Here is a 14895-nt window from a genome sequence, read left to right on the forward strand (position 1 = left end):
TTCTTCAATCTTTCTTCTGTATTTAGGCCGCGTTTCAAGTTGGTTTGTTTTATTTTGCGCAAAATGGCACGCCCTGGATCTCATCGGCCCACAATCTGGTCACTGAGTGCGAGGCCAGACACATTCTCCTCCCGAGGTTGCAAAAATTTTAAATTTCGGCGCAAGATTGTCCATGGACTCTCAAACGTAACCCGCAGTAGTCGTCCTCTCTCAGTGGCCACTTCTCACCTTAATAAAGTTGTGAGGAATTAAGGGAACCCAATGCTAGCCACGGGGAAGGCCTTGTAGCTGAATGTGTCGGTGACAACACCGAGAAGAGCCGTGCGGAGGGACCTCAAGGTGTTTCCCTTCAAGTTCCAGAGAAGACATTAACTGACGGAGGTGCAGAAAAAAGGGAAGACGGGAAAAGTGTCGGCTGCTGTTGGCACGGGCCGCGAACAGGGAACACTAGGAATTTCTGTCGTCTTTGAGATGAAAGGCGCAAAGATCGACACTCCCACGTACTTTAAGGAGGTCACTCTAGAGCCTAATTCGCTGCCCTCATCCCTGTCGCACTTCGGCGAGCAGTCGTGGAATTGGCAGCAGGACGGCGCCCCAGCGCAACAATCGAAGAATCAACAGCAGAGTAGTGGCGTCACGCTTTCATGCCAGACTTCAAACCAGTTAAAGAGTGGCCGGCAAACTATCCTGAGCTAAACCCAATGGACTTATGTGCGTGGGCTAGTCTTGAAAATGAGGCACACCAGCGTGGTCGCCCTGAACGCATAGCTGGAGCGAGCGTGGAGACAAGTTCTGTTGGGGATACTTTGTGCGGACAGTGACTGAAGCGTATACCCAAACGTTTAAAGGCCGTGATCGAGGCCAGAAGCGGACACATTGAATAAATAATTTGTGTTGCATTCCTAATATATCGGGTTAATGCCCTACAAAAGCTTCCTCAGATTTTTTTAGTTCTTAGCCAAAATATTAGGCGCAAACATTGTGACAGTACTTGCATGTGGCGCAGCTTATATGTAACACAAAACTTGTGAGCAATGTCGCGCGGCTATTCAGTTTTTTTTTGTCCTTACTTCCAGCGGTGCTGCTTTACACGTATTCGACTCAATGCTAATAAAGTTTGGTTGATTGATTGATCGATCGATCGATTGGGTCCCAACTTTCCCAATTTATCACACTGCATATAGCTTTGCAGTTCCGCAAACTCAGGAAAGCGTGCTTTAGTTGAACGACCCCATTGCCTATTGCAAGTTGCAACATCCCTATAAAAAAGTGTGGTGCACGAACTCGTGGAGTTTTTAGGTCAACGCAACATCCAGGCCATAGCGTGAGGAGCAGTACATGTCGGTAGAGTTAATTCGGACCACATAGGGCTGTTTAACGTGTACGTGAGTGTAAACACATAAATGCGCTGTTGCAATTGACGCGAGAAGGATGTATGAATGAGTGGACGAAAGAAATTTCATTTAAAACGGCTCTTCGTTCTTGAGTCAACTAAGATCCTTGGAGTGTCTCGTAAGTTCTCACCGACACGATAAGGCGAGTTACAGGACACAGCAAAGCACCTTTAATGTTATAAATTGCCATAGAACATGGCCACTTTACATATTGTGCTGGACGCTTGGATTTGCTTCGTGAATATAACTATTCTACTACAATCATACCACGCGCCTTACTCCGCTGTGCTGCAAACTTTTTCACAGTTCCAGCTGCTATATGACGGTGTCGAAAATGCGATCGCTGTTCGACGCACAACGTACATGAATATTTATGCCGACTTCTGTGCTGTTTTAATCGGACGTTAAAAAAAAAAGTGGCATATATATGTACGCTGACGCCGCCTTTTTCAGCGATCTTCTATCTCCGCGTGCACATATCTTGCTTTGAAGCATATATTCAAATTTCAGTGACCTTCCCCGCTCACTCATAACACTCTTTGTTCTACGTCATATATCTACATATTATTACAATATTATCGGTGGACACTCGAGAGACAAGCCTCCGCGAGAACGACGACGAAGTGGGTCTGTGCCCTTGGCGCGAGAAAATGTCGGCCTGGCGCTCTGGCTCCAGTCCAGTGTAAATAGCTTGTAAATAGCCTCTTCCGTCTGTATCTTTCTACACGTAACATTCTGGTGGAGGTGAGCGATCCCCATCCTCGCCACGGAACTCCGGAGTGGTCGGTACATCGAGCTTGTCACCATGCCTCCCGGTGACGAGACCACCTCTGCAACGGCTTCGGCTTGTCCGACTGCTCCCGTCGTCACGGTTGCCCAACATCGCGACCCTGGTGTGTTCTCTGGCCTGGAGGGACAGGACGTTGACGAATGGATCAAGCTATATGAACATGCCAGCGCTAATAACAGGTGGGACCCAACGATCATGCTCGCCAATGTCATCTGTTATCTCGGCGGCACCCCACGCGTGTGGCACCAGACGCATGACGACGAGATAACCAGTTGGGACAATTTCACAGAAAAGCTCAGGGAACTGTTCGGCGACCCCATTGGCCGCAAGGTTGCCGCGAGAACGGCTCTTGCGTCTCGTGTTCAGACATCTACAGAGCCGTACGTTTCACACATCCTCGACGTCTTGGCTCTATGCCGAAAAGCTGACGACGCTATGTCTGAAGCTGATAAAGTGTCATGTCCTAAAAGGCATCGCCGACGACGTTTTCAATTTGCTTGTTTTCGGCGACGTCTCGACAATCGACGCCATCATTAAAGAATGCCGTCGCCTTGAACAGGCTAAGAGCCGCGGTATCACACACCACATCACGCGGCTACCCAACACTGCTGCTACGTCGACATGTGAGGGTCGACCACGTCAGGCTACCACCTGTGACGACGTCACCCGTATTGTTCGCCGCGAGCTCGAGGCCGCCTGTCCGCCAGCTTTCGCTGCGACGCCTCCCGATCCGCCAGCAACCACGATTGCGATGATTCAGGCCTTAGTCAGACAGGAATTTGAGAACATGGGTCTGAACTCCGTGTGTACAACGTCTCAACCCAACGTTCCCCAGTTCTCTACCGGCCCTCCTCGTCCCCGACAGTCCTTTTCTGCCATATCTCGCCGCAACCCGTCCGAATGGCGTACCCCTGATGACAGGCCGATCTGCTTCCACTGCTGTCGCATCGGCCACGTCGCTCGTCACTGCCGCAACCGATGGCCACCACCTCCTCGGACATACGCCGCCACTTATTCCCGCACTTTTGGACCTTCTGTTCCCTATGCCACCCGCCATGAACTCACTGTTGCTGATGCCCCTGCTCCGAACCTTCGCTAAGCACTATCGTCCTACAGAGATATTTTCGACTTCGACGATCGCCCGTTAGGCCAGACGCTCGCGGTCAAGCATCGGATTCTTACTGGCGATGCAACTCCTATTCACCGACGACCGTACCGTGTTTCTGCGTCGGAACGCCGAGTAATTCAAAGCGAAGTCAACAAAATGCTAGACAAAAACATCATTGAGCTTCCGAGTCCCTGGGCGTCACCTGTAGTGTTGGTTAAGAAGGATGATGGCACGTGGCGCTTCTGTGTAGACTACCGCCATCTGAACAACATTACTAAGGAGGACGTCTACCCGCTCCCACGTATAAACGACGCCCTTGACTGCCTCCACGGTTCCAGCTATTTCTCTTCTATCGATCTTCGTTCTGGATACTGGCAGATTGCCGTTGACGATATGGACAGAGAAAAACCGCGTTCATCACACCTGATGGCCTATACCAATTTAAAGTAATGCCGTTTGGATTATGCAACGCCCCTGCCACCTTTCAGCGTATGATGGACTCCTTGCTCCGTGGTTTCAAATGGTTCACATGTCTCTGCTACCTCGACGACGTCATCGTCTTCTCGCCCACGTTCGACACTCACCTTGAGCGTCTAACAGCTATACTTGACGTATTTCGAAAGGCGAAGCTGCAACTTAACTCGTCGTAATGTCGTTTCGGCCACAATATATATTGGCATTGAAATGTTAAAACCGATTTCACCCATCTACACCAAAAAACAAAGGAAGGAAGGAAACCATGTTTTTATATATGTTTGTCAATTAAAACAGAACTGAGAAAAAGTAGTAATCAAATGATTTTTAAATACACACACACACAAGTTCCAGTAGACATCCAACGTGAGAAAGGACGAAGCTTTATTGAAGAGAAAGGATGAGAGGTCATCGGGAGAGCATGTGTCTACTCTCTAACCTGCTACTCCTTATCGATGTGGGACATTTGTAAAAACACCTGTAGTCTACGGTGCAATTAGCGTCAAGTGGTAAATATAACTCCCGTACGTTCCGTAAAGCTCAACGAGTCTTGGTCCGCAAGTCACTCGCGCCTAGTTGTATAACAAGTATAGATTGAGCAAAAATGCTTCTCACTTCCTGCACGATATAACTCATCCAGAGCGATTTCTCTACATGTAGCAGGGAAAGCCCGCGGAGGTCTGGCCACCGTGGCGTTGTAGCAGACGTGGCTTTTGCGCTGTCCGCCGTCCGGTGCAGCGTGGCCGGCTTCAAAAAGTTTGCGTCTGCAGCTGCGTGATCGATCTCGCGTCGCTCACTTTTCAAAGAGGAGCACGATGAGGTGCCTCGTGGTTCTGATCGCTGTCGCCGTTTGCGCGCAACCCGCCCTGAGCGGCGAAGAGGAGCTCAAAGTCGAAGTTGTAAAAAGTTCCGAGAGCTGCAGCCGCAAGAGCAAAAAGGGAGACATTCTGTCGATGCACTACACCGGCACTCTACTAGACGGCAAGGAGTTTGACTCCAGGTGCGTACTCGCCGACCCTGCGCGCAGATGCCGCCAATTACGAACGCGACAGGCGGAGGCGTGTACTCCGCGCATCTCTTCTCAGGTAAAATAGGATGGTGAGAAATGTTGCGGTCTCCGCGTTGTTACTGCGCCTCTTTGAGCACCGCTGGGTTAAGTCGAGATTATGCATAGCCCTGTTTGGCTGATTGGTATTTCCTTGTTTTCTATTTATAGCTGTTCATGGAAAGTGCCGGGACGTATACTGTAATTTATTACCGTGGTTTCCGACACACCATACCCTGACGTGTACATATTTGAATGGTGAGTTGTACACTGCATATTCAACGGACAACACGTATACGTGCCACGTAACTACAAGATAGTTGCTGATACAAGCGCATTTCCACGAACCACTCGAAAAGTGATACTGCTTTTTGTAAAACACAAGCTTCCGAATATAGCCATTGTAACAAACTAGAACTCATGTTTGTTTTCTTTTTCTTGGTTTCCTCGCATTACTTAGGATGTGTCTATTGCATACAATTCAGCCTCATTACTGTACGTATACCTGTTAGTAATAGTATACGAACCAGAGGTTCGCCTTCAAAAAAAAAAAAAAAAAGTAAAGAGACTCAGTGCTTTTTTACTCTTTGAAGAAGGATGACCAGCGAAGTTGTGTTTAATGGCGAACTGCACCTCCGCCGCGGGTCGACCCGGCATTGCATTATCTCCGGGATCGGCCTACGTAAGGGGAGATTTTTTTTTTAAAACGACGACGAAAATTTCCTTGGACGGTAGAGGTATACAGCTTCGCTGTAAAAGCTGCATATACAGATTTCCTCGTAATTCAGACGCACAGACTGAATCCACGAGTGCACTAAAAAGTTCGCAATTCCAAGTTCGGACTACCGTCATCAATTTCAAATTACGTTCATATGAGGAGGAGACAGTCAGTTTTATCGAGAAATCCGTGGCCTAGCTGTACACTTTTTCTCAGGGGAACATATGTGCCAGATCACTTTGCAGATATCACCCACTTCAAAAATTCGAATGGTTCATTAAAAAAATCACCCTGTCGTGGTGATAAAAGCAGTTGGCTCCTGGACCAGGATGTATAGGCACAGTTTTCGCAAAGAGCGACCCGAAACCGCGATCCAGGTGCTTGCGCTTTCCCAAGCTGCAAACTTAAAATGCACCTGGCGGCGTCCAGGGACGGACAGCTCGACAGCGGATCGCACGTCGCGATTCCTGAAAGTATCCTGTTTCCGTTTTTCTTGTTGTTGCGTCTCTCAGCTCTGGATGAACAGTGCCGATTGTTCGACACGGTTTTTTTCGAAGCAAGCGAAACATGGCGCCTGGAGCCCCTATCTGCAGTCTCTGATAAGTTTCCGTTTCACGCATGGCCTTGTCGGATAGCGCCGCCGACACTCTAGGAGTTAGGTCAGGTTAGCTATCGGACACTTTAACAAAAGCACTATTGATCGAGTCGCTCGTAGAGCTGACAAGGAGAGGACAGACGAGAATGTGTAAATTTCGCCAGTGACATCATAGCGTGTGCAAGTGTATGTTGTTACGTACAGCGTAATCTTTTTTTACCTCGAAAAAAAAAAAGTTTACCAAGTTTACTCGAATCACGCCACTACAGATTATAATTATCTGCCTTGGCGGACATACTCTGCAAGAAAAAAACCAAAGCATTCTACTCAACAGTTAAGTAATTACGTAATTCTTACTAAACGTAAACTAAATTCTTAGTTACAAATCTTACGGCGCAGGTTTGTATTGTCAAGTTGAAGGGAATCATCATATGAATCGAGTTCCATGTTTCTACATTTCAAATCGCCGAGTAAACCGAAATAACTGGCGTCAAATTAATTATATGATTTCACACGCCGCACTACGAAGCGTGCGGGTCGCAGTGAAAAAAAAAAAAAAAAAAATCATTACCTATGTTGCTGTGCTGTCACGCGCCTTTTGTTCAAATTTATTCTTTCGTAAATAACGCCGAGCAGGATGTGCGTTGCTGCTGCCTAGGGAACAGAAATGTGATGATATCTCCGACTTCCACTTAGTTAATTTCGTGTAAAAAAATTAAAAATTAAATTATGGGGTTTTACGTGCCAAAACCACTTTCTGATTATGAGGCACGCCGTAGTGGAGGACTCCGGAAATTTCGACCACCTGGGGTTCTTTAACGTGCGCCTAAATCTAAGCACACGGGTGTTTTCGCATTTCGCCCCCATCGAAATACGGCCGCCGTGGCCGGGATTCGATCCCGCGACCTCGTGCTCAGCAGCCCAACACCATAGCCACTGAGCAACCACGGCGGGGGCATTTCGTGTAAGGCACCTCGGCAGGGTAAAACGTTCCCCTGCGAGAGCACGTGAGTTACAATTTATCCTGGTTAATGTGGACTGTTTGCAGGCCACATACTAGCGCAAGAAGAATAGCGCGCTAACGCAGTCGTTGCAACGTCGCTCGACATTTACAGGTCCTTAATTTGCTAGGAAGTTCTCGAAATAAAAAAAAAGAAAAGAAAAGAGGGACAGCCGAAAGTTTGATCCTTGCAATGAAAACCTGCGGATGGGATGAACTTCCTGGATGAACCTAAACCGCAACATAAATTAAGCACAGAGAGCGCATTGGAAGGAAACGCACCACTAATAACGGCGACTATATATCGTCGAGGAGAAAAACACAGTGAATACCGTTGAAGACACTTTTAGTGTGAATTAAACGCATTCTTATGGTTTAATATTCTTAGGTTATATCGTTCACTGTGTCGGAGACGCGGCGTATAAAATGGTCCTGTGTGTCTCCTGCCTTCTGCCTCCTGTCTTCGTCATATTGCGCTGTCCCTTCAACATGTTCACGTGTACTTTCCGCGATAGAGCAGAACCCTCCAGTACTGCTGACGAGACAGATCTTTATTAATCAAAAGACTAGCGCATATAACAGGGACACAGACGGAGGAAGCGACAGGACGAGCTCGTCCTGTCGCTTCCTCCGTCTGTGTCCCTGTTATTTGCGCTAGTCTTTTGATTAATGATGTCACACCAACTAGCCCAGCTTTCTGCCTTGAAACAGATCTGCGCGCAAACGCCCCATAACATATATAATGCTGTCATTGAAGCTGCTCAGTGGGCGACATGGAGGAAGGAAACTGAGGAGAGGCCCTACCCCTCCGCGCGCTAGGAGAAAAGTGTGGAGGAAGTGACGTAGTAGGTTCTCTTTTTTGCAGATTTTTTATTCCTTTGTCGTAGCGGCCACGCCTTTCGGGTCACAATGGCGGCTCTGTTTTGGTTCTGTGCGCTCACACGTGTTGCTCCGTAGGTTTCGTACCGTGGCAAAGGTGCCGTGCGGGCAGGTTTGCGTTGGTCTCCGTGTTTTGTTGCGCTGCGTTATCTGGACCGGGCTCTCCCGGATGTTGCTGTGGCCAGGTGGGACAGGAGGAACTAAAGTTCGTGAAGTGAACGCGCATACAACGCTGTACGCAATGTACCGCGCCACGGCAATGGCAACGGACGAAGGAATATCCGCGGGAAATTTTGCCCTCTTTGGCGGAATCATGCTAACGTGCTAACGCTTGTTTAGTATTGCTGCGGAGCGCGCGGGTCCGAGCAGCACGGTTGCGCGCAGCGCGGCGTGGTTTCGCGAGAAGTGTAAACAAGAGAGGAGAGCTGGCCCGATAGGCGGAGCAACGCCATGAGCAACGCCAACTTCCGGCTTCACTTTAGCTTCACAAAGAGTGACGTCAGGGCCTCTCCTGAGTTTTCTTCCTCCGTGGTGGGCGACTAATAAACATTCATCTTGGGGGCAAGCTCCACCACTGGAAAAGCTGGCGCCACCGTCGGCGTGACGTGGCATGAGGAATCACGTGGACACAGCGGCCGCGTCGGCTGCTTCCGAAGCGCCGAAGCGAGCTGCAAACGAAATTTTAAAGTCCCACCTGCGCTGCGGTTCTGATTACGTGGTGAGGCTTTCCCGCCTTAGGTGTCTGTTTGACAACATTTGAAATCACTATAATAGGTAGTGGCTGCCTTCGGAGGCGCGCAGTATGGTAGGCTACTGCTCGGTGCCGCAGTGTCGGACGTACGCAACGGAGCCCGGTGTCAGCCTTATTCACACGTAGCCGCAGGACAAGAAGCTGCGTGAAGCTTAGCTCGCGAAACTTAGAACCGGCAAACAGCCATCGGCTACAACTCGGGTATGCAGCAAGCACGGACGCGAGGAATATTTCTGCTACGGAGCCGGGACTGCGATGTTCGGTGATTAGCAGACAACGCGCACTAAGACCTTCGCTCGCGCTCCCTGCCCGGCTAATGCCACGATGGTTTGGTCTATGAACTTGTTGATACTAGACACTGGCAAGTTCACTGGAATGGAACGAGAGTGGTAAGAAGCACATAAAATAAAGGCATGACATATGGTCATGTTTGTGTTATGAATTAACGCACTGGATTACGAAAAAGCAGCAGCGCGAAATTGCCCGCTGATTGCATACAGTGCGACGCAACTTTAGAAATATTGAAACGTCCAAGAATTTAGAAGAAAAAAAATATTGGATCGTCGCCACGGCACATCACAGTCGCCGTAGGCGTGGAAGTCCCTTGTTAAAACGAAATTGTCTTTGAACAGCTCTGATAACGTCCGCGCAACAATGGTTGCTTGTGGACTGTCAAATGCTCATATGCTGCCTAAAGCTCACAGCAAGGTGCGAAAACGCTCGCAGTGAAAGCGAAACATTGTGCGCGGACATGCATGCAGACGCGCAGTCGGTCGCCGCGAACCCGTGCGATCGCTGCATGCATTGAGGCTTCGTTCTGTTTTGCGCCATTTGGTTATAGAGACCGCCCACTATAAGAACATATTTCACATAGTTTGCGTTTGTTAATTAGTCGAATGTGTGTTTCGATTTCTCGTGCTTGTAATGTCCGCCTCGATCTTCGAATAATTAAACTCAACGACAAGAATTATGCCATCTGCTACAGGCGTTCTTAAGAAATTCTGGAAAACTTAAAGAAGTGACCACCCCGTATAACAAATCGTTTCACGGCGCCGCGGAAACTGCTGCTTTTTGAACTGCCGCATGCATACACGAGCACCGTGCAAGTGCTATTTGCTGTCTATTTAAGTACAACAAGCATTTATTTGCCATGGAGGCGTTCTTCTGCATAGCGTGACGTCACGAAGATGCGCCAGCACTGCTGTCGGATTTGTGCTGGTAAAAGTTCGAGGAAACTCCTCCGAGGTCAATTTGCACAAAGGCGAGAACACAAAAGTTTGCATAAGTTGCTTAAGTAAAGATTATACAGGGTGTGTTTTGTCTTTTTTTTTTTTTAGACCATGCAAACTTTTTATGGTTTTTGCAGAGGAGTTCCTAGGCGATTTGGACATACTTTGCAGCTTAAAACGTGAGCTTCTGAAAGGTAATTAAAAAAAAAATTCCGTAATTACATTTTTTAATGCCTTAAGGGCAGTTGTTTAAATGCTAATTTGAAGACAGACACATTCTAATGCACCCTTATTTTTAAAAAGATTTTGAAAGTCGAACCTAATTTGAGACATACGACTCGTCTAATCTGTAACGTTTCGTGTGCTGATGCCGCAGCCGGCAACGGGGCGAGCCGTTCCGCTTCCAGATCGGCTTGGGCCAGGTGATCAAGGGCTGGGACCAGGGCTTGCTCGACATGTGCGTGGGCGACAAGCGCAAGCTGACCGTGCCCCCGTCGTTGGGCTACGGCGAGGCGGGCGCCGGAGACCGCATCCCGCCTGGCTCGACGCTCGTCTTCGAGACCGAGCTCACCAAGATCGAGGACGGCCCGCCGCCCGTCAACGTCTTCAAGCAGATCGACAGCGATCAAGACGAGCATCTGACGCGTGAAGAGGCGAGTGAACGCTTGTCGGTTGGCGGTGTTTCACGAGCACCGAAGAGTCGCCGATGCGCGCAGTGCTTGAAGAATGAAAGGAATAGTCGTACAGGGTGTTCAGTCACAGTTGTGAAAGGATGCGCTGCGTGAGCTGGAGAGCGGTATTCTCGCTGGATCACCTTTCGGGGACACACTAGATCAATTTCGCTGAATTTCGCGCGACTCGGCACCGAATACGTCGGCGCCCCTGGCACCGCGTCTTGACCACATGGTCTTCTTGACACAGTGAGTTAGTGAGTGCTATGATCTGAACACTGTCACATTCCGCCATCTTGTCAATTCTGATTGGCTCGCGGGGCTGCTACAGCATTTCCGATTTGCTCAATACACAGACTTGGCGGAATTCGACATGGCGAAATTTTGAGCTTCCGAATAGCACACACGAACGCTGCTGCCCGCAAACGCCGACGTGTCTGGTACCGCGGGTTACACAAAACCTTGCGAGAGCGATGGTATCCCGGAAAGGGATCTAGCGATCCCCCGGAGGTCGCTCGTGGCTTTTCGCGATTCCGGGATGTTATTCCGGACATTCAAATACGCCATGCCGTTGAATTCCGCTATGTTGGCTCTTTGAGCCAATAAGAGGAGCTGTAGCAGCCGTGTGAACCAATTATAGCGGACGATTAAGAGGCCGAATTCGACAATATGGAGGAGTTTGACATCATCCAAATTAGCACCACCGGAGAAGCTTCCCATGCACAGGGTAGGGACGTAGCGATTTCGCACCCTGTGCTGCAGGCAGCATGAGAGCGCGCGTTGGCGGCGGCATGACTCGGCACGTGGGCATGCGTCGCCGCTGACTTTCGCACAACCACTGTGTCACGATGCGAAGGAATGTACTTGCCGGTTTGCGAAGACGCTACCGGTGCGGAGTGACACGTCGTCGCGCGTTTCCTTTTGCATTTCTAGTGACAGTAGCTGACGCCGAATGATGCTAAAATGCTAGGTGTTTTCAAAGCTGTTTTGAACATAGAATTTCATACAAAAATTGCTTATTATTGTAGGAAACTCTATGGTTATTCGAAGGCCAAAACAGCTGTCGTTAGCCGCAAAACACATTCCCATGTTCTAAGTAACGGACTACACGGTGCTGCTATTCATGCACATTGCCGTCGTTCTGACGAACTATTTTGTTGCTGTCTCTGCTTACGCGGTGCTCCGAGGTGGCGGCCCCGGATCAGTCATATGTCTCCACTTTTCTTTATGGAGCACCTTTTGGCGTTCTGCACGGTTAAATGCAAAACGTGCGCACATAAATATGGAGGTCTAAAATTTAGTCACACAATAATGGTGCTGAACGAAAACCGCGACACGGTTAATGCTACCACCTTTACCAACCGCAACTCATGGACTGGACGTATATTGTACTTCCTTGCAGATCAGCAAATACTTGAAAGAGCAGCTCCCAGCCGCACAGGCTGCTGGACTCAAGGACCTGCCAGACACGGACAAGATGGTCGAGGAGATCTTCCAGCACGAGGACAAGGATCGCGACGGCGTCATCTCCAAAGAGGAGTTTAGCGGCCCCAAACACGATGAGCTCTAACCGTGTCTTTCTTGCAACAACCCGTCTTGCCTTAGTGCGAACACGGGACACGACAAGAGCATGCAGTGTCCATTTCTGGGGTGCCCGTTTGTCACACTGCACTTGCACTTCAAATAGGGCTTTAAATGTTAAACATCTCGCTAAGCTTCACTAGTGCCTAACTCACCACTCTACGTGCCAACCAAAAACACATCTTCGGAGCAAAAGAAGGGAACAAATCATGTGGCAGCTACAGCCGCATCCATTGCTCAGTTTTGTACTCATGTGAAAAAAAAAAAAAAAAAAAAACTCCTCATGATATTTGAACGCCTTTTCACCTTCAGACATGTTGCTTTAGTGGTGACAGGAAAGTTTTAGCATAACGGAGGCATACTCATATAGACATAATTGAAGGTGCAGAGGCATGCGATAATGCCAGTTGCAACACCATGCAGTAGTGTGTTCCAACAAAAGCATGCATTGTTTTTCTTGCAATAACGACTTTGTTACATGTATCCTAAGACACAAGCATGCCAAAGCGACTTAATCATGAAGATATTCTTGTACGTTTTCCAAAGTCTTGAATGACAAGATTGTCATCAAAGGGAGACGAGCGGTGCAATACTGATGAGGACCAAATTGGCAGGACATATGCCAACTACCAACTGAAATATATTCACAGAATACATTCTCTTAAGCACACTGTGCTTAAGATGACCGTCTTGATTTAAGTTCATTGCATCATTTCTAGTGCCAAATGGCAGTGACAGAATGTGCAAAACTCTGACATGGATGACCAGCTAGCTCAAAACAAGATTCTGCTTGAATATTATATATCGCACTACAAGTTGACCACACAGCGACACAATGTGTTGCCGCCATTGCTATCGAATACACTTTACAGTATTCTGGCGAAATGCCTGTGCTAGTAAGTCTCCGTTGTGCTAACTTAAGGGAAAAGGATTTTTTAAGTATTTGTAGTAGAGATTAAAAATTCATTCAAATTTAGTTTTTCAATCAGACTTCAAGCATGTCATTAATTTCTGTGTAGCAGCTATAGATCTTGAGTTATGTCCTACACAACTACAAATTATAGCCACTTTGTGGGCACTTTATTGTGTATCAAACTTTAGCGAAAAGCATTGTGCTGTAGCTTATTTAGCTCTTCGTAGACCACGAAGTGCCTATATCTATCTGAATCTAACGTGCGCCAAAGTTATACACTATTGTGAAACGTTGAACCTCCTTCCCCTTAGGTGTGTACACTGTCTTTTGTACTCTACAGGTAACAGATTGAAAACCTGGTGAAATTTTTGCTTGGTGTTGTTTCACACACTGCAGCAACAATGTTAAAGTATAACTATATAAATTATTTATTAATCTGTTTAGTTCATTACAAGTCAATTTTTAGAACACATATTGTGGCTGTTTAACAAATAGACAGAACAAATTACAACGCTGACCTTTTACAAGGAATGAATATCTGTAGATCAAGTATGCATCATATACATATTTTCTTGTCTAGCACGTATTTATTGCTGCTTATGACACACGTTTTCATGTGTATATCGCAAAACTGTATGTTCACAACCTTGTTAAATTTCTCAAATGGCCTTTGTTTTTGTCAATAAACTATTCTGAACAAAAGTTGCTTAAAGATGTTATTAATTACTATGCTTGTAGTAGTGCTGATGTCATCACGACTGTAATGCTGGTTACTTTAGAAACATGTACCACGAAAACTTGAGCATTCTGCCTCATTCGCACACTCTACAGTAGCCTCGAGGAAAGCTATGAAAGGTGCATGAATTTAGTGCTTGCAACGTTGGGTCACTAAGAACGATCGCAAAAATGAAAGGGCCTGCATACAGCAATCTCAAGTACTGTATTTATCATGTGCATTATCAGCCAGCAGGGATGCCCTTGATTCGTGACTCCGAATCTGTAGAATTTATGTTATAAGCAGGGTATCTAAACTTAAAGGTGCAGCGGTGGCGTAGAAGTAGAGCATCTGCCTCGCGTGCAAGAGGACCATGGTTCAAATCTCGGTGCCGCGCAATTTTCCACTGGATTAAAAAAAATAAAAATATGCGTGTTGATAAAATTGCATAAACAGGCCTGGTGTGCGGCCTGATTCCGGTGACCAGAACCGGTAACGCACTCCCTCACCAGAGCAGGATTGGCAACCCTGGTGCAGTACTTGGCCACAACCTCCTGTATGAATACAACAATCAAACCCCGGCCCTCAGTCCCCGGAAGCTGCGAAGCAGCTGACCACGGCGGCGGTCAAACCTGTGACGCAGCAGAGGGTGCTAAGAATCCCTAGGTCCGGACAGGCCGCCATTGGAACCTGAACCTGGCAACGTTTAACGCTAGAACGTTATCTAGTGAGGCAAGTCTAGCAGTGCTATTGGAGGAATTAGAGGGCAGCAAATGGGATATAATAGGGCTCAGTGAAGTTCGGAGGATAACAGAAGCATATACAGTGCTAAAAAGCGAGCATGTCCTGCGCTACCGGGTCTTAGCGGAGAGACGAGAACTAGGAGTCGGATTCCTGATTAATAAGGATATAGCTGGCAACATACAGGAATTCTATAGCATTAACGAGTGGGCGGCAGGTCTTGTTATGAAACTCAAAAAGAGGTACAAATTGAAGGTCGTACAGGTTTATGCCCCCAGATCCAGTCATGAT

General features: G+C 47.7%; 1 protein-coding gene across 1 annotated transcript; it reads left to right on the top strand.

Annotated features, from left to right (window-relative positions):
- Positions 1 to 4457: 4457 nt before the first annotated feature.
- Positions 4458 to 13850, top strand: Fkbp14 (peptidyl-prolyl cis-trans isomerase Fkb14). Its single transcript, XM_050184060.3, has 3 exons — positions 4458 to 4766; positions 10360 to 10636; positions 12057 to 13850. The coding sequence occupies exons 1-3, from the start codon at positions 4582 to 4584 to the stop codon at positions 12222 to 12224; spliced, it is 630 nt and encodes a 209-aa protein (XP_050040017.1). The 5' UTR covers positions 4458 to 4581; the 3' UTR covers positions 12225 to 13850.
- The last annotated feature ends 1045 nt before the right edge of the window (positions 13851 to 14895 follow it).

The sequence above is a fragment of the Dermacentor andersoni genome, chromosome 4 (genome assembly GCF_023375885.2).
Source record: "Dermacentor andersoni chromosome 4, qqDerAnde1_hic_scaffold, whole genome shotgun sequence".
Classification (NCBI taxonomy): Eukaryota; Metazoa; Arthropoda; class Arachnida; order Ixodida; family Ixodidae; genus Dermacentor; species Dermacentor andersoni.